The following is a 23085-nucleotide window of genomic DNA, read 5'->3' on the forward strand; positions in this document are numbered from 1 at the left end:
TGGGCATGTGTATGCGCAACACACACACACACACACACACACACATAACACAGTCGACACAGTTTGGGTATTTGTGAGTCTCTGCTGGTATGCACAGCTCACTGCCAAAGCAAGAACCTCTTCCAACTCCTCAACAAGGGAGAGAGAGAGAGAGAGAGAGGGGAGGAGAGAGAGAGAGAAGGAGAGCAGCTCCTTTCAAACAAACACACATACGTCCTGCAGATGTTCGCAAAGTCGACGCAAGCTCTCACTTCTTGAGTGCCAGCGAAGGAAAAAAGCGGGGTGCATCTTGCGTAAAAAAAAAAAAAAAATCCTCTCCCTTCATTCCTTCCAGCTGTCAGAAGGGGGGGGAATAATAATGCCACTGTTCTCAGGGTAACTCAAGACACGCTGGTAATGACAGGCAGCATCTTGGCCACGCTGGTCCAGAGATGCGGGATTGGAAGAGGGGAGAAGAGGAGTGAGAGAAAGAAAGAAAGAAAGAAAGAAAGAAGGAGATGATGTGTGTGTGTGTGTTTATCTACCCATGCATGTGTGTGCGCGCCTGGTGACAAAACAGGAGTTCATGCATGGACACAGATGGATTCGGGGGAGGTGGGTGACGGGGGTGGAGGAGGGGGGGGGGGGGGTTGGTGGTTGCTATTCTGCTTTCAGTGGCCCAGCAGCCCCTGCCTCCTGCCTTCTGTGGAGTCCATTAGCGATTGCATAATGCTTGGCAGACAGGGACCAAATGAATGCGCCCCCTGAAGGGTCGGGACGCTGGAGAGGTGGGTGTCTCTGCACAGCAAGAAACTCACTGTTCCCATGTGTGTCAGCGGTGGATTTATTAGAGAGAAAAGGAAAAAAAAAACAAGGCAGCGGCTTTTCCCCGCTCACACAAAACACAAACAGTCGCATACAGTCGAGCTGGTTATGTTTTCAGTTTGAGGTATTCTAGGTTAATGCAAAATAAAAGAGTGTCATTAAATATACAACAGGAGAAGCTGCAGGAGCAGCGCAGCATCTGGCCTCTGCTTCTATGTGGGAGTGCTGAAATCCTTTCATTTCTTGCCTTCATTCTTTCCTTCTGTAACTCCTTCGTTTTTTCATTCTTTATTTGTTCATTTCTTTCTTCGCTTATGTTTCTTTGCTGCCTTCCTTCCTTCTCTTTTTCCCTCTCTCTACAAAAGAAAGAAGGAAGAGAAGAGGAGGGCAAAAATTGGGTCCACCGCGCCGCAGACACACATTTTACTTATTCATCGCGGTGTAAATTAAAAACGATGCACTTAAGACGAAACATATTGCTTTTATCGCTGGAGAATGGAAAGAAAAGTTCCAGTGTTCACACCTCCTTCAAGCTCTGGGAGCCTTGTGTCATGCAATGACAAAAAGAGAGAAGTGCCACATGCAGCTCAATGGCCTCGGAGAGCGTGTCAGGAGGATTAATACAAAAAGAAAAAAATCAGTAATAGCAGTGGAAAATAATGTGCTGCTAGGATTCAGATAGCCTACATATCAATCTACCCCACTGGAAATGGGTGTGCATGTTATCAGTCCTCAGTGCATCGGGGAAAAGCAGTGAATGATGTGTGTGTGTGTTTGTGCATGTGTGTGTGAGTAGTGTGAGTATTGTCCAGCAAAATGCAGCGGGCAGCCGCAGGTGAGGAGCTGGTGAGAGGAAGAGGGTGAGAGAGCGGTCAGCTTGTGCCTGTGTGCGTTTCATTTCATTACAACCAAATCAGTGGATACAGAACTACTATCCAAGCCAGCAAATGAAACTCAAATACTACTGTGGTTACTAGATAATACAGCCTTCAGAACACCTCACCCCCTCCCTCCAAAAGCCATCAAAGGCTTCAAGTTGAAGTCTTGTATTTGCTACTTTGGCCTTTTCACCCTTCGAATAATATAAGGGATTTTCTCAGGCTTAGTGGGTTCAGTCTCTATCTTTCTTCTTGCCTATTTGAGGGTAGTTTGTCACGGCGATCTGACCTTACTTGCCCCTTCGAGCAAAGGATAAGGCGGTTTTAGCCCTCCATCATCCTCATGAATGAGATCGGTGCCGAAACATTTGCGCAGGAAAAAAAAAGAAAAAAAAAAGCCGCAGACACGTGAAATCTTTCTTTTGTTGGATCCTAAATCCCTTGAAATTGTAACAGCAACACAGACATTCCATGGAGTTTTGAGTCTCTCTCTCTCCTCTCTCCTTCCATTTCCCTTCCTCTCTCTCTCTCTCTCCCTCTCCCTCTCCCTCCCGTTTTCCTCAATCGCCCGTGGAAGCCTGGCTCAAAGCAAGTCCAAGGCCGCTGTGAAGTGATCCCTCTGAGTCCGGCATCAGACAGTGTGCGAGACAACACTCAGAACTCCCCATAAATCACAGATGTGAAGGGAGGTGAACAACACCCACGCTTCCCACCAAAACATGACACAAATTACAGACCACGACATCTGGTGACTGGCGCGCACCAAAACATCGCTCCAAGTCTTTCCTCCTCGCCCGTCCACACAGTTCCTGGATACACACACAACTGGAAAACGTGACAAAAAACAGCCTGACAGAGGCCCGGCGGAGGAGGAGGCCGCTATGGATCCGCCTCCACTATATGTTGACCATCATCTAATGAGAGGCATGAAAACAACACATCAAGCACTGTCCCAATGTCTTTTGCTATTCTCCAGCTGGTTCTGTTCTGCAGAAACAGCATTATCTCCCAACTGGAAGCTTCAGCATGTGAAGAGACTGCGCCTTATGGTAGAAGCATTACTGGCTTTGTGAAATAAGTAAGCACGCAAGCTGAAATAAATCAGCATACATAGTATTTAGACAAGATTACATTCACTCATAACCATTTTGTATGATCTTTTTTGATCATGGGGGGACAAACAAAACAGCTCTGACTCGGTGATGAAATCTCATCCTTTGGTTTTCCACAGCCAGGAGCAGATTTGGGGTTTTATCTGCATGGCGGCAGTAGCCACCGAGTGTCACTGCACCCCTGTGCCGTGGTAAGGTAATTAAAACACAGACAGATGCGCCTAAAGCAGGTTATCAACCACATGCCACTTGATTGCTATGTCAACACCAGTGCCAATATTGAGAATCAATGTCACGTGTCAAGTTCCATTGGAGCAGATTTGCCTTCAGGGGACACAGATAAGGGGAGGCGGATATTGATCAGGTGTTTGGGTGTGTGTGTGTGTGTGTGTTTGTGTGTAGACGAGATACCATGCCAATAACTGTTATTACAGTGAACCTACTGGTGGGGGCTTATATTTTGCCAAAATAAGGTGGATTCCTGAATAATTTGGGTGCAAAGATCATGGGATATTATATAGGTTTGGACGATTATATACTCATAATGATGAAACTAGACAGAGATTCAAATGTTCAATGTTCAGTTCAATGAAAGCCTCATGTGTGGATAGATAAAGAACATGTAGCCTACTCTGGGGGTGACCTCACGCAAAACAATGACTCATTAAAACAACGGTGTCTGAATCAGCTAATTGGACAAGCGGTTCTGAAAGAGAGGAGGAGGCACTGCGCCAAGCGACAAGTCACAACCCACAGAGAAACTACAGGGGGGGGGGGGGGAGGAGGGGGAGGGGGTGGGGGGGCAGTTATGACAGAGGCCGCACATGAAAGTGACAAAATGTGACGGGTTTCCAAATCCTGTCTCATGCCATGCCAACAACCCGGCCAATTTGCAGGCTGATACACACCCCACTTTGCAGGCCAAGACACACAGTCCAACCCAGAACTTATCCCAAGGAAGAAAAAAAAAACGGGAATGAAGAGCCCGTGCACTGGTTTAGACACATAATTAAAAAAATAAAAAGTTTTTGATATTGATCATGTGAGCCCTGCTGCCTTACATTTAAATGTCACAGCGATCCGACGGTGCCCCAAATTCAAAGACAAATCATCTTAATGAAAAACATTGGAACGGCGTGACTGTCTGGTGCGCCGCATGGCTCCAATAACGATGATATTGATTTAATAACAGTTTCAGTCATGAACATTTAATGCGCGAGTCATCTGAATCAACACGAGGAATCACTACAGGGACTTATAGTCGCTCTGTGGTACTCAATACTCAATTTAATGACCTTATCGTGCTTCATGCTATTTCATTTCTGATAGTATCACGATCATATTCTTATAGTTTTTTCTGTGATATTGGTAAAGTGTCCTTTTAAAATGTGGCTTTTTTTTTAGGTCTGGCAAGTATTCCACAGCCTTGAGACAGATATTAAAGACATAATGATAACAAATCAAATAAAACGCGGAATAAACTGCATTTAGCCATGACTGACAGCCTGATGTCCCTTTAATCTGCTGCTCCATATTCCACATCACTGCTGAATGAAGCTCGGGGAGGAAAAATAGCCTGCAGCTTTTTACCCACAGGGCAACTGATAATCTATGAATGATAGGCGAGTAGCGAGAGAAGCACATTGACCCGCAGGTTCTTATTTTGAGCGGCTTGCCACGTCCTCCGTCCGTGTATTTTGGTAGTATTTGATGATACGGTGTAGCGTAAAGAACAAACACTGACTTTTGCAACGCGTTAAAAGCAGCAGGCTATCTCTCCCCTGCTTGGTTGTCAAACGCAGAGAGTTAATGGGCAACTTATTGTTCGCCTGCCATTGGAAATACTCGGCAAAAGTCCATTTCAGAAGCTGCAATTTAAACCGTTCTGCTATTTATTCCCACTAACTACCTTCGCGGTTCTGAACAAAAGGGCAGAAAACCACACGAGAGGCACAAATGTTGCGACTCATTCTCAATGTGGTCAAACACACATGAAAAAAGCAGCTGAGTGGTCTCTGGATCCAAGTTGCCTTCTAGTCTCCCCGCAGCTCTACACCCGCTTTCAAGTTCCCTCTCCAAAACTTACCCTTTCCCCGGAGAGGAAGACCGTCAGTCCGAGGGTCAAAAGTATCCAAACGTTCCTCATTATTCCTTGTTTTAATTCAAAATGCGACGATGCGGGCGAAATGTCAACGCTTTGCCCCCTTCTTTCTCTCCCTCTCTCTCTCTCTTTCTTGCACCCTTCGCTCCAACTCCTGCCGCTTCTCTCTCTCTCAGGAGTGGGATCCCACCGGATACGTGTTGCGTTTGGGTTATTCCTCCCCCCGCCAGGCACTTTTTTCCCCCCTGACAAATATACAAATATAAGCACAGTTGTTAACAAAAGTCCTCCGTGCGCCTTGTCAGGTATAAAAGCCTGTTGAAATCCGGACGAGCTATCTGTCTTCTCTCTCCACCGCCCCGTGTTCACTTGGAATAACGAGGACAAAGTGTAAAGCACGACTGGCGCTCCGTTAGTGCGCTCTATTCGGCCATGTCACCGCGTCACCCGCTTTACGGGGAGAGAGGGAGGGAGAGAGAGAGAGAGAGAGAGAGAGAGAGAGAGAGAGAGAGAGTACTATATTAATATCACAGCAACACTATAGTTATAGCAATATTGCAGGAGATTAAAAAAAAACACCATAAAGAACAAAAATACAGTCACAGGACTCTTGTGTGCCACAGGCGCTTTATACGTCCCTATAGGAATATTATAGGAATATTACAGTGATTTTTCAATGGGGAGGTGGGATGAGAGACTTGAAATGACTGACAGCTACTTCAACCATTATGGTCCATGCAAAATGAACCACATATCTCTAAGCCATACACCAAACATAAATCAAACCTTTTTACATATAGCTATCATTATTAAAATAAGAGTACAATCCCACTGTGGATCCACACTTTAATTCAGTCACTAAACTGAATTGCAATAGAATCTTTTGTTGTGTTTTGTTTCCACAGGTTATGCAGCAATGATATTGTGAATACATCTGGTCAGTTGTTCCCATAGTTTATATATCAATAGGTAAAATTTTTATGGAGAAGTAGCATACTAATAATGGAATCAATGCGCCAGTCCTCATCTTTGAATGCAGCACACACTATCCCATTGAAAGTATAGCAGTACAGAAGGCAGATGAAATGAAACACTACTCGAGTTACATCAGTTTTGGCCATGCAGGGTGCCCCAAGTCCAACACACGAGTTCAGCCATTTATGGGCACAGTCTCCCCCTACTGGTATAAATAAAAACAAATCCCATTTTAATCACTCCCCCTCTAAGACCATCTGAGGCCTGCTATTTGTTTTAAGCACTAAAGCATTTGATAAGAATGAAAATGATCTTTAGAAAATGTGCAAATTATGGACTTTGCTAATCCACACTGTTATTTGTGAGAGGTGATTTTGTGGTTGTTCAATTAAAAAAAGCTGTGATTTTTCCATGCAGTTGCCTTTAAAAAGTCTGGCTGGCAGCATCTCCTCTAACCCGCCTCACAGTCAATTTACAGAACGCTAAAATGTTTCCAGAATGCTAGAAAACAGCATTTTCCCAGAACCCAACCTTTTGAAAACCACTAATCCCCCACCCAATAATAGTCTGCCCTTTGTTCACACAGTAAACCCTCAAACTTTATGAAACAACTTCTCTCCTAATCACAAGTTCTGCCTCAAACAAAATTGCTTGGTCGCCATCTCTATCATTGTTGAATATAGATTGTAATTACAGCCAGTTCTCTGCAGAAGAGGTGACTTCCTTCAAGTGCAGAAGCTATTTCCGTCAGTCCAGGACAAAGGTGACCTCAGACTGTGGTGTGGAGGTAATTGAGGGAGAAAAAAAAGGGTGTACTGTGATCCCCCAAAAACTTAGATGTATCCATGATAGCCTGATTTGGCTACAATATGAGTATGAGAGTATGAGTATGAAATGTGAGAGAATCTGTATGCCTTGGGGAGAGAGGAATACCTGTATATACCCTCAACTACGCTGCTGGACTCAGCCATAATATCACACATGGAAATGGAGATTTTTTTTTCCAGAGATGTGACCAAGGAGCCTATATGACCTTACAAGACCGCTGGTTTTATTGCAAAGTGCCTTTAAAAGTCAGCCCTGTGAGGGTTTCCCCACCATGAGACAGTTCAGCCAATTAGCTTTTAAAACTCAGAGGGAAAGAGAAGTGAGTCACAGCTGATTGAGAAAGTCTAGTGCCGCTGCTGGATGGAAATCTCTTAACTTGAAAAAGCACAAAATTCAGGAATTCAGGAAAGTATCGTAAAACAATTTAATTCTCAGACTGAAGACCGGGCATTTTTGCATTTGTGCAATGGATATACAGTATATTGCACAAGTTCTATGTGGGGATTTTATAGGCCCTAATATGATGAAACATATTCACACACATGAAGTTAACTTTCAATTAAAGTTAAAAACAATTTGAGGTTTTTACATGACAACACTTGTTCAACGTATTGTGATATTAACAGAAAGAGGGAACGCAGTCACTGGATGACGACATATATCTTCAAAAGTGAAAGGTTTCTGTGCCAAAGCAAGTCTAAGTAAAAACACAATAAAGCCTCAACAATGTCTAACGGCTTACTTTCCCTTTGCAAGGTCGCATCAGGTAAAGAAAGTGTAGCCTACTTAAATTATATGCTGCTATATTTGCTGATGAAGCTGATAAGAGAGCAGTATATTTCATTCCCCACGGGCAATTCTTTCCACCACAGATAAGATGAAAGGAAACAATCATCGTATGAGTTCAGCAATTGTGGCGTTACACAATTTGAAACACGCAGAGGTCAAAGGTAGACAAAAGGTAGCTGTTTATGGCTAAAGATTGCGATTGCGATCAACTTCTCCCTGTGATTTCTACTGCATGTCCTGAATGATTACAGATGTAAACTTTCTCAACACCGCTCCGCCCTGCCAGTGCAGCACTTCCCTGTCAGGCCAGAGCAGTGGATGTGTTGACTGACAAGGCAGGTGTCAATCTGTCAGTGTCTGACTGCTTGCCTGGTGTGATTACCCACGCTGCACTGGAGGAGGAAGAGAGGGAGGAGGAGGGAGGAGAGGAGAGGGAGACGGGAAGGGATAAACAGAGGAAGTAGATAGCAGAGGAGGAGGAGGAGAAAGAGATGGTGGAGGAGGAGGAAGAGGATCAGGTGGAGGAGTAACAGGTCACATCTGTCATCTGTCCCAATTCCCCCTTATGCCTGTTATTTATTCCTAATCAAATCCCTCATCCTGTATGATCCGAAAAGGCCAAACAAATTCAGAAATAGAAAAACCTGTGACGGAGAGGTTTGATGGCAGCCGGACCTGGGAAAAAAAAAATAAAACGTTTAAAACATCTTTAATATTTGGGGAAACTTGGTGAGTGCTTGACCTCTCTCGCAAGTAAAGCAGTGACTTTTGCGGAAGCCCACATGTCAATTTAAATCAAGAGCACTTCAAATGTAACAGAAACTAGTTTAAAATATATTTTATGGCCCATCCCCCACCGTAATGCCCGAGCTGCCCAGGCCTTCTCCTCCTCCTCCTCCTCCTCCTCCTCCAAGGGCTTAACTCCACTCCCGGCGTCCCAGATTACCCAGCCAATTAGGGCGAAGGCAAAGCCCCTTCTGCCACCAGGCCTGGCTAGGGTGTGTGTTTGTGTGTGTGTGTGGTGCTGGTTCCTCTTACTGTCCGCCTGGTGTGAGGCAGCACAAGGACACAGACTGAGTCAGTAGTTTGAATGGGAGCCTTCAGTGGTCTTCGATAAAAGAGGTGAACACTGGTCAAGATGACACATAAACTATGTGTAGAGACTGTATAATTTGCCTTCCCAAATACCTATTATGCACGGTGAATTATGCATGTGATGAGCTGGACCTCCTTCATTTTAATACGTGAATTGAATTTCTTTGAGGCGGCCTATAGAAGAGTGGAGTCCTTCAAAGTCGTTATGGATTTCATTACATTTTATTCAACAGCACCACCAGCTGGCAAATAAGAAACTGATTTAAATGCAGAGGCAAAACCCATACAAATATGGAGTGTGTGTGTTTGTGTTTGTGTGTGTGTGTGTGTGTGTGTGTGATGACAGTCCAGGGAAGTGCTTTTGAAAATGAGGCGCACACCTCAGCAAACCTGAATGAAAACCCGACTATTAGCAGAATCTTTCTCTGTGCTTTGACCCTGGGGGCTGCGCTGAAGAATGCCTTTGTAAGTCTATGCTCATGCAAACAGTCTTTCTTATGCCAATGGAAATGCACACACACACACACACACACACACAGCATATGCATACACACACACACTCACACACAGAGTAAAATGCAAGTAAAATGTATCTAGATACAAAATACAAATAAATGACCATTAAATGTATCAAAATAAATTACAAGTTACTAGTGTGAGCAAATGTATTGTAACTTTGTGCAAAAATACATACATTGAAACAAACTCACTCCCAGCTGGCACATATCATCAAGTAAGTCATGTGACACATGTCCATAGGAACAGTCAAAACAGGGCTGCAGCTCAAAACTTATGGAAATCTAAATATTGGATCTCCCCATTTCATTTCGTCTTACATATTCTAAAAAAAGTAATTTAAAGTAGTAAGTATTTTAAATACAAAAAGTCTACGCCCAAAAGTATCTTTGTTTTTTTCACTCAGGTAAAATACAAATGACAAAATACTCAAAAGTAATTAAAACATGCATTTCAAATAGCTGGCATACATTCTCTCTCTCTCACACACACACACACACACTCACACGCGCGCGCAAGTCATTCGGTATCTGATGTCACTGCCTCCGTGGTGGCTCTGGAGATGCCAGTGTTGGTGCGGGTGGTGCTGCCATGTCTGTCGGCCGTCGACTTGGGCCTCCTGAAGGACGACTTGCTGCCTCGAACGCGGACGCCGGGGTGATCGGCGTCGTCTTCGGCGTCATCATCCTCATGCTCGTCGTCCTCATCGTCTTCCTCGCCCCTGTCTTTTTTCTTGGCTCCTTGGGGCATCAGGGTAGTGCGGCTGAACTGTCTCAATGGCTTGCCAAGAATCCCAAAGCTGGTAATAAAAAAAAAAAAAAAAAGTACAATGGTCAGACGACTGCAATATCCCGAATGCCCACCGAAGTCAAAGCCCTTCTAGGTTAACAGATTCATTTTTGTCCCACAGCCACAGTGAGAATGTGTGGTTTTTGTTTCATCGCATGTCACATATCATCTTCAATGATATCTACAGACATGCAGAAACACACACAAATAAAGACACACAATGAACACAACATCTCTGCATACCATTCTACTCATTCAGTTGATTAAAGAGAGAATTACAGTGAGGATTTTTTGACTTCTCTTTACTATTAACACACTCTCACTCAAAATGCTCAACATGATACACAAAACAACTGATAAGATGACTAATAGATGACTATAAGATGACTATTAGATACAGCGATGAGCTATTTCTCAAGGTTTTATGCTGACAACACCGTGGCTGTGATGACTGCTTGTTTATTGCTTGGGCTTGTCACTAAATAACCTTGATATCAGTATAGCAATACTAACTGAGAGAGGGCATTGTTCACTGTGATTATATGGACAACACTATTGACACAGTCATGTATGGTGGGCATCAGTGAAGTGCCCATAATCACACTTAACAACATTCTTAAGAGTGTTTTCACTGTTTTAACAGCTGTCTATGAAGTTGAAAAAAAAACAGGAAAATGCAGAAAAGGTCACTAACTCGCTCCCTGGTTACCACAAGAGTTAACATAGCAACTAATGCTATTTTTTTTTAAAAAGAAAAACAGCTTTAACCAATCAGACTTAGTTATTTGGCCGAAACTACTGTAAGTAACCCTCATTTTGGGTGTATGACAGTGATGCAATAGGAACGTCATGCCCACAATCACAGTAAAGAGCGCCCTCTTGGGTATTATCGCTATACTGCACACTCTCTAACATGTTTTACACCACCTGACACTGGCCAGCTGCTGGTTGAGCTCCTCCATCAGGGCCTGGGTGTCACTGAGCCTGACCTGCAGCAGGCTGTGCCTCCTGGCCCGGCTGCTGAGGAACAGATGGGGCGACTGTTCTTTGGGCAAGGGCAGCAGAGACACCATCAGTGGGGAACGCTGAGTCACTATGCTGCTCAGGCCAGGGCGCTTCTGGGACTTTCTGGGTGAAAGGTCAGATCAGGACCAATAAAATGAAATAAGGTTTATACAAATATATATATATATATATATGCAGTTGGAAATGTAAAATAGATGTATTGGAAGATACATAGAGGGGGATGGGTTTCATGCATGGGTGTGTGCAGAGTGCTCTCTGATACACTTCAGCTACCTCAACCAGCAGCAGAAAATAACCTACTGAACTTCTTAGATTTCAAAGTTTATGTTTTATATCTTTCATTCCATCAATGAAACCATCTGTACAGTAGTTCTTTAATCATAAACTCACAGACAACAGCTGTGTAAGCATTTAGAAAAGGAGACATTCCTCACATATTCCATTTGGTTATACTTACGGCACTTAGGGTGGAAACATAAACACAATTTCCTGAACTAATTAACCAGAAAAGTTGCTATGGCAGCCAAATTGTCAAGATCCAGGCGCTCTTCCCATACAAAACTTTTAAGAAACACTATGATAAGGGATTTTCATCACATTTGGGACAGCTGGGAGCGGTGCTGAAGCTAGTCAAAATCATGTAGTGTACATCGACTCTCTGGAAGTGCGCAAACTTCCAAGCCCCACCTGTGTTGGTTTGGTCTCAACCTGACAGCAAGAAAAAGCACTGGGCCTCTGACAGCTTATATACAACTGCCAGTCTGCTGTCAGATGCAGCGAAGCAAGACAAAGCAGCCTGTCATACAGTCACTCTTATCGGACAAAGCTATGAATCTGTCGCAGTCAATCATATTACAGTCAGAGGCCTGACGCGGACATCCATCAAACAGACAACTTTACCACCTGAGCTATTAAGTTATTTACTGTATAATATGTCACCTGGTTGACGTGCGAACATCTGTGAGCTGACCCGGGTTCAGCTGGCTGAGCATGGAGGGACGACTGAGCGACAAGTACAGTAAGTTGAAGGAGAGTACAAAGGGAGTCGAGGGGGCGGGGCTTTGGACAAACTTGGGAATGTGTTTTGACTCATTGACTCTAAAACGGCAAATTCCAAGTGAGTGCAGTGACTTTTCTCCGGGTGTCCGGGATCGTTTAGTAGATGGTATCAACCGGGACGGCCACCACACGGTATCCCTCGCCCACACTGGACACTTTAATTTAAGGTCATTCAACCGTGATATCCAGAGGGCTTCTTTTTTTTTTTTTTTTTTTTTTTAAATCTATCTATGTAGCTGACTCTGCTCTGACTTCCATGTGGAGGCGAGACTTTCTATATGGGGATCAATAAAGTACTCAGAGGTGTGACCAAGTCAACTTTGCTTGAGTCCCAAGTCAGTCTCAAGTCTTGAGGCGCAAGTCTCAAGTCAAGTCCCAAGTCTAAATGTAGATCACCAAGTCAAGTCAGAACAAATCAAGAGTACGGTATCAATTTAATATCTTAAAGAAAACAGAATATCTAGGACTTTTCAATGCAATATCGTTAATAGGATATAAACTCGGTAAGAGCATCATGACTGATTTCTATAATCAGTTTCAACTTCAATAAATTCAATCATTCCATACAAATTCAGAAAACAGAATTTAAATTCAGTCGTCTGGTGGAACAAATCTCATCACTTTCAATCGAAGTCATTTACACAAACACAAGATCTTTTGTTTTGTTTGTGACTTCAGAAACCTTTTCAAGGCATCAAAGCACAGGTCAAAGTCAAGTCCCAAGTCAAGTATTCTCTTCATGCATCAAGTCAAGTCTCAAGCAACAAAAATTGTAACTTGAGTCTGACTCACATCCAAGTCATGTGACTCAAGTCCCCACCTCTGTATTGCACTATTATTATATAGTTATATAGTTATATATTACATATAAGCCACTCCTCGCCACATACTCTAACACACCAACTCAACCCAACCCCGTTCTCCATCACCCAAACGCACCGTTGTATAAAAGCATTACATCCCTGCGCCTCGGGGTCGGCTCGTCCCGTCTTCACTGACCCATCCAGGGCGAGGAGGGTCTCCCCTGGGTGCCCGTCGGTCCTGTTCCTGAGTGCAGTGTTGAAGGTGTCGGAGTGCAGCAGACGCCCCACCTCCTCCTGGATGCCCCTCAGGTCCTTCCTGCCAAGCGTCACCCAGCCCACATAGCAGAAGAAGCTGTACAAGCACTGCAGATAGGAGAATGAAGCAAGAGAGCGAGGAGAAAATGCTATGTGTGATGTTGTGGAAAATACTGAGATAAAAGGATGAGAAGGCTGTGAGACACATTGCAGTGTTGATAATTAATAGATGGGAGAGAATGTATTGCATAATGCATCAAGGTAACAGATGCTGCTTGTCTCCTCACCAGAGACCAAGATAGTTTACTGACTTCCTTCATAACATTTGGATGCTTCATCCTTTAATTAATTCTTTCATTAATTCATTCACTCAGTCAGACATCCATTCATCCATTTGTCCACGCATTCATTCAAGAGGTTTCATTCAATGCATCCCTGCTTCCTGACCAGAGATCCAGGCAGCCACTTACTCTTCTGTGTTTTTAAAAGGTCACAGTAGCTATTTCGGTACAAAAAGGTCACACACCGAGCAGGCAATAAGCCGCTGCTGTTAGCGTGTTATTTCCCTCCCTGTCCACCCACCTGGTTAAACACTGGAGAGAGCCTGTCAAAGCAAAGCACCTGTGTTGAGTCAACATCTCCCACCCCTAACAAATTCATTAAGGCCACCAGGCACAACTACCGCTCAATGTCGTCCTGTTCTGCTCGGCACCCTCTGTATTCACAGATGGTGACCTGGCCTTTACTCTGCCTTTTTGTGTGCAGATGAGGCAATACAGTTCAAAATGTTTCAGCATACTGCCTCCGCCAGTAAACAGTGTCAGGTCAGTTAAGAGACACATTTATCAAGTTTCTAAAAATGAGGGCACTGATTCATTTTCACCGAGCAGGTCCTGTATTTCTCAAGCTGCTCAGAGCAAGAGCGCTAAGCTGGGATCACTACACAGTTCCTCTCATTCATAAAGGGCTTAAATGCAAAACTGATTTTAGGTCAGCACCCGTTCTCTGAGACACTTGATACATATGGTGCCAGATCACACAAACCTGTACTACCTTCACTAGCAACCTGGCCTCAGATTAGCTCCTATTCTAAGAAACTTTGTGAACAGAGGCCCTGGTTGACAGTAGGCTATTTCATAACCAAAACCTAATCGGTCACAGGTGTGCACAGCATTAATTAGAGGGCTCCATTCGCAATTAGAGTGACGAGTGCAACATCTGTAGCAGCAAGTCCCTGTTTGCACCTACCTCATGCAGCAGCCACTCTGTGTAGGTTGACGACACCCGGCTCCTGGAGGAACACAGAAGGGCATTGAATGATGCAGCATGCTGCCATTGGCTGACGTCTATTTGTGGATGACACAGTAGTTTTAGCATTGGTACTGGACTTTTTGGTCAGGATCTAAAAGCAGTTGTATGCCTGTTTCTGGTAGCTCCATATATTTGTTCAATTAATATTAAAATGCTTTTATTAGACTAAATTGAAACAAAAGAAGAACATCTTATTTTTCCCCAAGGGGATTAATAAAGTGCTATCTTATCTTATCTTAGAATGTATACTATGCCTCACACCACACAGGTAATCATACCACTCATTTAAAGGCATGCATAAGATAAAGATTCATATGTTATGAAAGATTAGGGTTTAAGCCACAACAGAAACCGCTTATCAATTCCATTAACTCAGTTATCAACCTCACAAACACACTTCTTCAACCTGACATCCCTTCCTTAAGACCTTTCATCCTGTTCTTTCCCAACCAATTGGTGGCACACACAGACTTTCACCACATCTAGCCCTGATTTAAGCTGTCCTGCTTCATTTTAGATAAGGGTAAAAACTTTTCTCATCTTGGGAAGGCAGATTTTTTTGTTTAATTAAAGAAACCTTGTAGTTAAACAGCATCACGGTTACTAGCGAGACGTTTTGAGGGGAGATAACAGGGCCGTTTTCAAATGTATCTCCCGGTTAACTTTACACCCGAGTGAAAATGTTGACATTTCCTGCTCACTACCTCCCCGACAAATCTGAACCAATCGCCCAGCTACTCACTTGCTGTGCTGTGCCACCTCTGGGCTCATGACCAGATGGAAATAGCAGATAGCCAGCTTCTTTTGAGCCACCTCCACCTTGGCCAAGGCCTCCGCCATGACCTGGCGCTCCGTGATGCTCTGTTCACTGGCAGGTGGAGGGGTAGGGGACGGGAGGGAGGATGGAGAGGAGAGGCAGGGACAAAAAAAAAAAAGAGATTGGAAGAAGAAAAAAAGATGAGAAAGAGGAATGAGGAAAGGGGGAAGACAAAAAAGAGAACAGTTCACTACACAATTCAAGCACCTTAGTAGAACAGCAAGTACGTATTTTGGTTTCTACTTTGAGATACAAACAATTACCACTAACTTTTAAGGGGCATGATGACAATATACATACAGTTAATACTTATTTATCAGAATCCACCCAGTTTCACTTGATTTCAACACACTTACGCCATGAGGGGCTTAGGTTTATTCTCCAGGGTCTTGTGCTCAAAATAACAAGACAGGTAGAGGAGAAGGACAGCCAGGAATTCATCCAGTTTTTTACTCCTGGAGACAGACAGGGAAGTAGCAGTACTGTGTAATTCATCTCTTCATACAGTACGCAAAAGACGTGTGTGTGTGTGTGTGTGTGTGTGTGAGTGTGTGTGTGTGCATACATGTCTCTGCATTCCTTACTTCAATACAGCCAGGAAGCAGGGTGGAATGGGAAGGGCATAATTTTCTTGTAGCAAGCTGACAGCCACCTCTACAACACAGAGAGACTTCCCGTCAGAAAAGACTCAAAATTTCATCTGGGATTGACTGAACTTGCCTGGAAATTGCTCTTGACATCTTGGAAACTGTCAGGACTCTTGTGCATTTTGCATAGCGGGATGAGCCGGGGAGAGCAGTCTAGAAAGCCGCCCTGTGGGCACGGACCATTTAATTGTCCCAAAACCGCAACCTTGGTCTGTCTGGCATTATAGTGCTACCAATTCAAGTGCCTAAGTGATGGAGTAAAGCAGTCTCAAATGCAATTTTGAGCCAGGTCTGCCTCCTGTCCTGTACTATGTACTATACAACAGGTTCTGATAGCAAATTCTTGCTTTCTCTGCTCTTCTTCTTGCTAATGCTCTTTGCATTTCCTTCATTATAGCTGTGAAATAACTATATAGGAGATGGAGAGATGGGGGGGGGGGGGGGGGGGTACTTGAGTAAAGCTGTGTCATATTAATGTTATTATTAAACCGACTATCTATTGCCACTTGCGTTTAACATCATCCATGCTGACATGCTCCCCCTGCCTCTGCATCACTGAGGATCTGTATGCATTCAGATGAGAGGGGCTCAGTGTCTTCCTGATGCTCTGGCGCCCCCTATCGTTCAATGTAGAGAACTGGGCCAACCTAAGGGCACAATAATGGACATAAAGGGGTTAAATAAAATACTATCTGCCATATAAAAGAAGACAGTGAATTTTTTGCAAGCTTCCTATTGACTCAAGCCTAACGTTACTTCTCTGGTCGCTGGTGAAGATCGTTTAAGTTGACATTGGTTTCCCTTCTTTTCTTCAATAAACCTTCCACCGTTGGATTAGAACTAGAAAACAGGGTAGATCATGATTTCACACGCCATAGCAGGCTTAATCTTTCTAAATTGACGAATAAATTGACGATGCAAATGGTACTACAGCAAAGCAATTCCACGCATGCGCCCCATCGCTGCCTGCTGACCTCACCTGAACTCCAGGGTTTGGGTTTCATCGTTCCAGACCCAGCGACCAGGAGGAGGTGAGTTCACCTGTAAGATACTCCTCGTCTCAGCCAGACTGAGCTTTAACTGTGCAACTATGTAACATCTGATAAGAACCCATTTGGCAAGCTTCTCTACAGCAACACCAATACTAACGTTACAGCACAAGACCGGGGGACACATTCATGCAAAAGTGTACGAAATTTGTAACATTAGCGATCGTTTTACTCGCACTAAACGCCTTCAAATCCTCCAAAATGCGCCTGTCTCTACTCAACAACTTACATTCCCAGTCTCCTCGTGTTGTTTCGGCATTTCTGCAAACAAAACCTCTCCAAAAGTTTGGCTCCCGCTGCTTCCTTGTCGCTGTTTGCTAATGCGAGGTATCTAGGCAACAGCCAATGGAAAGGAAGCACGAGCCTCAATGCACTTGTTACAGGCTCTGCTTGTTATGGGGAGGCATCAATTATCCTACTTGCTTGCAACACGGAATATAATCATCATAATAATTGGTTAATCCCAGGCTTTCCACTCCACTTCCCAAGAAAAACACAGTCAATCTTATACAGAAGGTTTTTATTAATTCTGGCATTCAAAAAGGTAAATCTTCCCAAAATAGATAACCTCTGAAGGAAAGAGATGAAGTTATACAACACTGGTAAGTTTACCTGAAGCAAGCAATAATACTTTCTGAACTTGTCTTGGTACTTTTTGGCCCCCATTCATCTTCATTTTTGCCCAAAATGCAGAGGAAAAGAACTGTGCCCAAATGATGCATAAGCATTACAAAAGTGCCTTGGGACCCATGTTTGCAATAAAATGCCTGAGATGTGCTACTCTAAGCTCTCTAAACTCACAACACCGTTTTTAACTGCCCCTCGGAGTGATGAGGTGTACATTTTCAGTGAAGGAGTCGAGCCCCCAGGCTCTCTGTCTCTCTGTCAGGGTGTCCACGGACTGCAGCAGCTCAATATCACAGCTGCTCCCTGAGGGACAGAAACGTACTATTAAAAACCTAAAATTAATCTCAGCCTCCAATCTCAGCAAAAAAAAAAAAAAAAATAGTGACATTTCAGCGTGTCCGTATCTAAGTGGTGTCCAAGTATCACCTCCTATATCATAATACCTTTCATTTCATGGTTCATTTATAGGCCGCGGTATTATGACCTTGCAAAAACAAAAATACTCTCAGTCATATTTGTTCGTCCTTAGCAACACTCACCAAACAGACTGTGCACTTGATCGTCAGGCACAAAAAAGGGGGGACCTGTAGGGGAAATACAATCAGCTTTATCATTTATCTTCGACAAAAATCATGCCACCACACAGACACCAACCTGGCCCTTTTTTTTTTTTTCTTACTTGTCTTTTTACCTTTGTGTTTTTCAATTTTTATTTTTCCTTTACTGAGACGGTAGGAATGATGAAAGAAATTCCCAATAGAAGAGAAACTGGAGGATTCTGGTGGGAGTCCCTCAGGCAGTGATCTTCATCTCTATAGCACCTCTGCACAGCACCTGATGTGTTTTAATGTCAGTATAGTTACCTTCATATAGTTCAGGATTGTACAGCAAAGTGTCCAAGAGGTATCTGCAGTCCTTGGCCATCAGAGACATGATGAGAGAAGCGTACCTGTGGTAAACATGCACAAGGAGTTATTTCAAAATGTCACATATCTATTTTTAATACAATAAATTACCTAATTTAATTGTTAATGATCGCAAAATCACAAATGACATCCTCCAGAATGTTCTTCTTTGTGAGAATTGGTCTTAAGCTTTAAATAACTTCAATAATATCCCATAGTGGATTTTACTTTAAAGGCAAGCAATAATTTTGTAAGAGCGGGTGTCATGTTTGTCAAGTGATGGACACAGTGTTTTGAAATAAAACTCATCTGCTTCTGTGTTGAAACTCAAAGGAGAATCTCAAATCTCAACGGAGCATTTGATCGCAGCTTACTTTTCTCTGTCTCCTGGGTTGATGGCCACTAGAGATCCTCTGTCCCAAATTGCCCCAAACTGGCCTTCAATGGAACTGTGAAATGGAGAAAGAAAATAAATCTAAGTTTGCCTTGCACTTCAAGTAATTTACCATCTTCCAAGTGCTAGAAAAATATATGGTTGCCTTACCTGGAGAAATTGTATAGGTCACACTGATATAAAGAGATATTTCCCTCTGAGCTCTGTGGAACAAACACAATGTGAATTAACTATTTTGTCCATCTCCATGTTAATACAACATGTAGCTCCAGCCTGTAATCTGGTTGGGCAAATACTTTGATGAAGTTTGACTTTTTCACCGTGCACATCTATTGGTAACCATTGTCTAAAAGCCTCAATACTGGACAGGGAATACACTACCAGTAAAAAGTTTGGACACACACATTTTTCTTTATTTTTTACAATTTTTCACATTTTAGAATAGTAGTAAAGACATCAAAACTATGAAATAACACAAATGGAATTATGCAATGACCAAAAAAGTGTTAAACAAATCAAAACTACCTTATATTTTAGATTCTTTAAAGTAGCCGCCCTTTGCCTTGATGGAAAGGCAAAGGCTTTGGAAAGAAATTCATACATTAGGCATCAACATCACTATTTATATTTGTCTAAGAAACAAATTTCAAGCATTTAAGCATAAGCCTTTAGATCAAAATGGCTTTAAGATAATGAAAAACAGGTGTGTCCAAACATTTGACTGGTAGTGTACCTTAGTGTTTCCTTAGTATAGCTGTAACACTTATTTGTTTCACATTTTTCACATTTTCTTACATCAGCTAATTTAACAGGACAACACCAGTGTTTTGACACGTGGCTCCCTTCTTATTCTTGCCACTTAATACCTCAGACCAACAAAATCTGAACCAGCTACCCTGTAATGGAAAAAAATATGCCAAACAATGGTCTAATTTGTTCAATCCTGTTATACAATGGGTCGTTTCTGCTAGCCAATCTGAAAGACGTGTTCCAGCTGTGCTAATAATACCCATACAGCATGGGTGGTTATGCTTTACTGGTTGCTATGTCAACTCTTGTGGGAGCCAGTGAGCAATCTTTCTTGTTTTATTCTATTTTTTACTCCTGTGTACGTACGCTATTTTGAAAAGGGCATTTTTTTTACTGCGAGCGCGGGTACGACAGTGATGCAGTGGGTGTCAAAACCACGGTGCTTTAACATTTACATCCATGTACAGTTCACCTGCCTTGTAAACCTTTGCCCCGGGTATGGCGGGGACAGGCTGCTCACTGTAGGTCATGTTGCTGTCCTCGAAGAACTGTCTGATGGCCTTTTCGGCGAACTCCACCCCGACCACCGAGTGGCCCATGTCTGCCAGCCTGGGGTTCACACAGAAAGGACAGGGAGGGTCAGGAGCGAGCTGTGGTCATCGTTAGGAATATGCTTCAGTACTTTTATGTGATCTCTGTAGGTTTTTAATGGGATGTTTTTTAATAGAGATAAAGTCAAACCAATCACTGGAACACTAAATGTGATCTTGTGACCGTTAAAGTGTATTAAATATGCCAAAACAAAATAATACAATAGTTAATGGAGTAGCCTTCACTCCTCTCCCCCCACTATATGATTATGACTAGGCATGGGACGATGTGAAAATTTCATGTCATGATTATCCTGGCCAAAATAATTGCGATTCACGATATTATCCCGATAATCATCAAAATATGCTTAAAACTCTTAAAATGGCACTAAAACATACTGGAATCACTTTACCTTACATTTTGTTAAGAAACAAATATTTTTATTGCATCATAGGACACATCTGTTTTTTTGTGAACATCCTTTTTTAGTGAAAAACAAACAAGGACAGATTCAGACTCTCGCCAACACCCAGCTGGTAATCACAATGAGAGAAAAAAATCCATTAATAAAAATAATCTACCTATCAACCTGATATCCAAGCATTCACATGGTTCAATTAGTTATGTGTTGTAAATGCACGGTAAATTAATAACTTGTTTTGTTTTCAGATCACACAGACAGAGGTACAGCAAGGACAGCAGAATGAATGCAAAAAAACAAACAATCAAACAATCTTAAATAAGGTAATCATAAATTATAAGGTCCCCCTGCATAAATAAAGGATAAATAAATAAATAAAAAATAGCAACATTGTGTGAGTCTGTTCTTTAAATAAAATAAAATCAATAGGACTGTACGTTAGTGAGCTAGACAGCTTTTTCAAGTCACTCATGAGGATATTCACGATTATCCCGATAATGGAAATTCACCAAGATAAAATGATCTTGAGTGTTTTTATCGCGATAAACGATACAATCTTATATCCTCCCATCCCTAATTATGACCATGTGAACTTATGATTGTGCTTGTGCAAATGAACTCAAATTGATCCCGTTTATCTACTCTCTGAACTGGCATAACTCTGCCCTAATAGATAAGAGATTCATTTCCATACCACTTCATATCCACAGCTTTCCCACACAGAGGGAAGAAGAAGCGAACCCCCGTCCGTCCGGCGAGAACTTTATCAATGTTGCTCTCCAGCATCCTATCGAAAAATAAACACACACACACACACACACACCAGCACCGCTTTTAACCACAAAAGACCACACACACACTCCTGCTTATCTCTTTTTAACAGATAGTGTAAAAAGGCCTCCTCCAGTGACGTCATCACTCATTTCAAATATCTGAACTCATCATATCTCATATCGTCACCAGTCACAATCCCAGCCAGTTTCACTCAGGGTTGCAGCAAGTGAATCAGTTGTTGCTCCTTATTTGCCTTGTAAACCAATGATTTGTTTGCGAGGCTTGCTTGATTTTTTTTCATGACATCACTGGAGGGGGTGGGGGGGTGGGGGGGTGGATTTACCTACACAGCTGATATAATCTTGCAGTATCAGACATGCATTATCATGACAGGTGGAGTTTTGCTCATTCCACAGACAAGGCACAAACAGAAGTGAGGTCTTTTTTTTTTTTTTTTTTTACTTGTGTACTTGTGGCTGATGGAAGCCGATTCTGTCGTCCCGCCAGCGTTCCTCCCATTCTCCGGGAGCCATGACCCGGTCCGCCTGCGCTGCCAGCATGCTGTTCGCCTGACACCAACTACAGAGCGATGACAAAGACCAGAGAGAGAGAGAGAGAGAGAGAGAGAGAGAGAGAGAGAGATGAACAAACAGTGGAGGGGAATAGCTTACTTATTCATACAGCTGGGTGGAGACAGAGGTTAGTATACACACACACACATACACACGTTCTTGCACATGAACACACATAAAACAGCTGCTCAAAGGATGCATGTGTGAAAAAAGGGCATACAGAAGCCAACAAATTTGTTCTTTGCCACTGTGTTCCACAACTATGACTTGAAATACATAAAGTGAATACTGGAACTATACAAAAGCATGTCATGCCTCTTCAGTGGCCCTGCAGCATCTGACGCTCACTGACTCTGGCAGATTATTACAGAAGGATCAGCTGTAGCCTGGACAGGCAGGACCGGGGTCAAGGGTCATCGAGCCTCGTGTATACACAGTCATCCATGCCCTCTACTAACACAGTGTAAACACATTCCAAGAGCGGGAGGCTACCAGCTTATTGTATTATCCACTGGAGTGCATGGTATTATCTCAAGAGTAAGAGGGTTCAGCATATTAAATAAAAAGCACTGCGATTTTGTCAGGTGATCCGCCCACATCTGACGTCACTTGCCGGCGCAATATCAAACGGCTTGCATAACATGGGAAGGAACAAAACTTTCCTTCTGCAAGACAAACTACTGGTGTTAGTATTAGGCCCGCTATCAAGTAGATAATCTTAATCAGCATGTCTGTTTATAACTTCTCTGTTTCAAAGTCAAATCCGCGCTTACCTCCGCGTCTGGCAAAGAACTATCAACACTGAAAAAACCGATCTCCACATGTTTGTCAGTTAAAACCCAGAGCGTACCTTACTACCTGTTCAATAAGGCCGCTATCCGATGTAGAACCTCCTTGAGCAACACCCATAGCACATTTTGTACTTCCTTGTATGGGAGGAGCCTGCTGCATTCAGGTTACGTGGGAAAATGTAGATACGAGCTTCCTACTTAGGAATACCGTTCCCCTCAGCTTTCAAATGGTAAACAGTACTTGGAAATACTGTTCACCTCAGCTTTCAGGTGGCAGGCCTATACTAATTGAAAAACAAACAAACAAAAAGTTCATTATGAAGGTTTAACTCAGCCAGATTACTGGTTCAGCTAATACTTTCCCCATAGGACGTGAATGCAGCACGAGACCAACCAGCAGAGGCAG

The 23085-nt window shown here is 43.0% G+C and overlaps 3 protein-coding genes across 4 annotated transcripts in view; all 3 read right to left on the reverse strand.

The window, feature by feature from the left end:
- sdc2 (syndecan 2) overlaps positions 1–5275 on the reverse strand; it is a 38694-nt gene extending 33419 nt beyond the window's left edge. Inside the window, exon 1 of the mRNA XM_071915368.2 lies at positions 4881–5275. Coding sequence (XP_071771469.1) covers positions 4881–4940 — 60 coding nt within the window. The 5' untranslated portion in view covers positions 4941–5275. The remainder of the gene's footprint in view (positions 1–4880) is intronic.
- Positions 5276–9492: 4217 nt separating this feature from the next.
- ppp1r36 (protein phosphatase 1 regulatory subunit 36) lies at positions 9493–17136 on the reverse strand. Its single transcript, XM_078290177.1, has 11 exons — positions 17084–17136; positions 16785–16846; positions 16562–16645; positions 16316–16452; positions 15743–15812; positions 15515–15613; positions 15088–15209; positions 14279–14376; positions 12912–13138; positions 10815–11015; positions 9493–9897 (listed from the first exon to the last, which is right to left on the reverse strand). The coding sequence occupies exons 1-11, from the start codon at positions 17111–17113 to the stop codon at positions 9618–9620; spliced, it is 1410 nt and encodes a 469-aa protein (XP_078146303.1). The 5' UTR covers positions 17114–17136; the 3' UTR covers positions 9493–9617.
- Positions 17137–17378: 242 nt separating this feature from the next.
- On the reverse strand, positions 17379–22767 carry LOC139924344 (putative thiopurine S-methyltransferase). Of its 2 annotated transcripts, none has more exons than XM_071915380.2 (9): positions 22747–22767; positions 21779–21895; positions 21237–21329; positions 20007–20139; positions 18931–18983; positions 18761–18835; positions 18345–18430; positions 18021–18065; positions 17379–17784 (listed from the first exon to the last, which is right to left on the reverse strand). In XM_071915380.2, exons 2-9 carry the CDS (start codon positions 21874–21876, stop codon positions 17666–17668), a joined length of 702 nt encoding a protein of 233 aa, XP_071771481.1. In that variant the 5' UTR covers positions 21877–21895; positions 22747–22767; the 3' UTR covers positions 17379–17665. The 2 variants fall into 2 exon arrangements, with proteins under 2 accessions (XP_071771481.1, XP_071771480.2); XM_071915379.2 differs by lacking the exon at positions 22747–22767 and adding an exon at positions 22662–22738.
- Positions 22768–23085: the final 318 nt, after the last annotated feature.

Source organism: Centroberyx gerrardi, chromosome 19 (assembly GCF_048128805.1).
Source record: "Centroberyx gerrardi isolate f3 chromosome 19, fCenGer3.hap1.cur.20231027, whole genome shotgun sequence".
Taxonomy (NCBI): Eukaryota; Metazoa; Chordata; class Actinopteri; order Beryciformes; family Berycidae; genus Centroberyx; species Centroberyx gerrardi.

What these genes read in the sequence shown, in the direction of transcription:
- ppp1r36 (XM_078290177.1), bottom strand. Translation starts at nt 17,113, where the DNA reads ATGCCGAAACAACACGAGGAGACTGGGAAT. An exon ending in TGCTTCCTGGCTGTATTGAA is followed by an intron (nt 15,614 to 15,742) that starts GTAAGGAATGCA and finishes GTCTGTCTCCAG; the next exon opens with GAGTAAAAAACTGGATGAAT. An exon ending in CAGCAGCTGGCCAGTGTCAG is followed by an intron (nt 9,898 to 10,814) that starts GTGGTGTAAAAC and finishes TTTTATTACCAG; the next exon opens with CTTTGGGATTCTTGGCAAGC.
- LOC139924344 (XM_071915379.2), bottom strand. Translation starts at nt 22,711, where the DNA reads ATGTGGAGATCGGTTTTTTCAGTGTTGATAGTTCTTTGCCAGACGCGG. An exon ending in GACCTATACAATTTCTCCAG is followed by an intron (nt 18,836 to 18,930) that starts GTAAGGCAACCA and finishes TCCATTTCACAG; the next exon opens with TTCCATTGAAGGCCAGTTTG. An exon ending in TCAAGTGCACAGTCTGTTTG is followed by an intron (nt 17,785 to 18,020) that starts GTGAGTGTTGCT and finishes TCTGTCCCTCAG; the next exon opens with GGAGCAGCTGTGATATTGAG.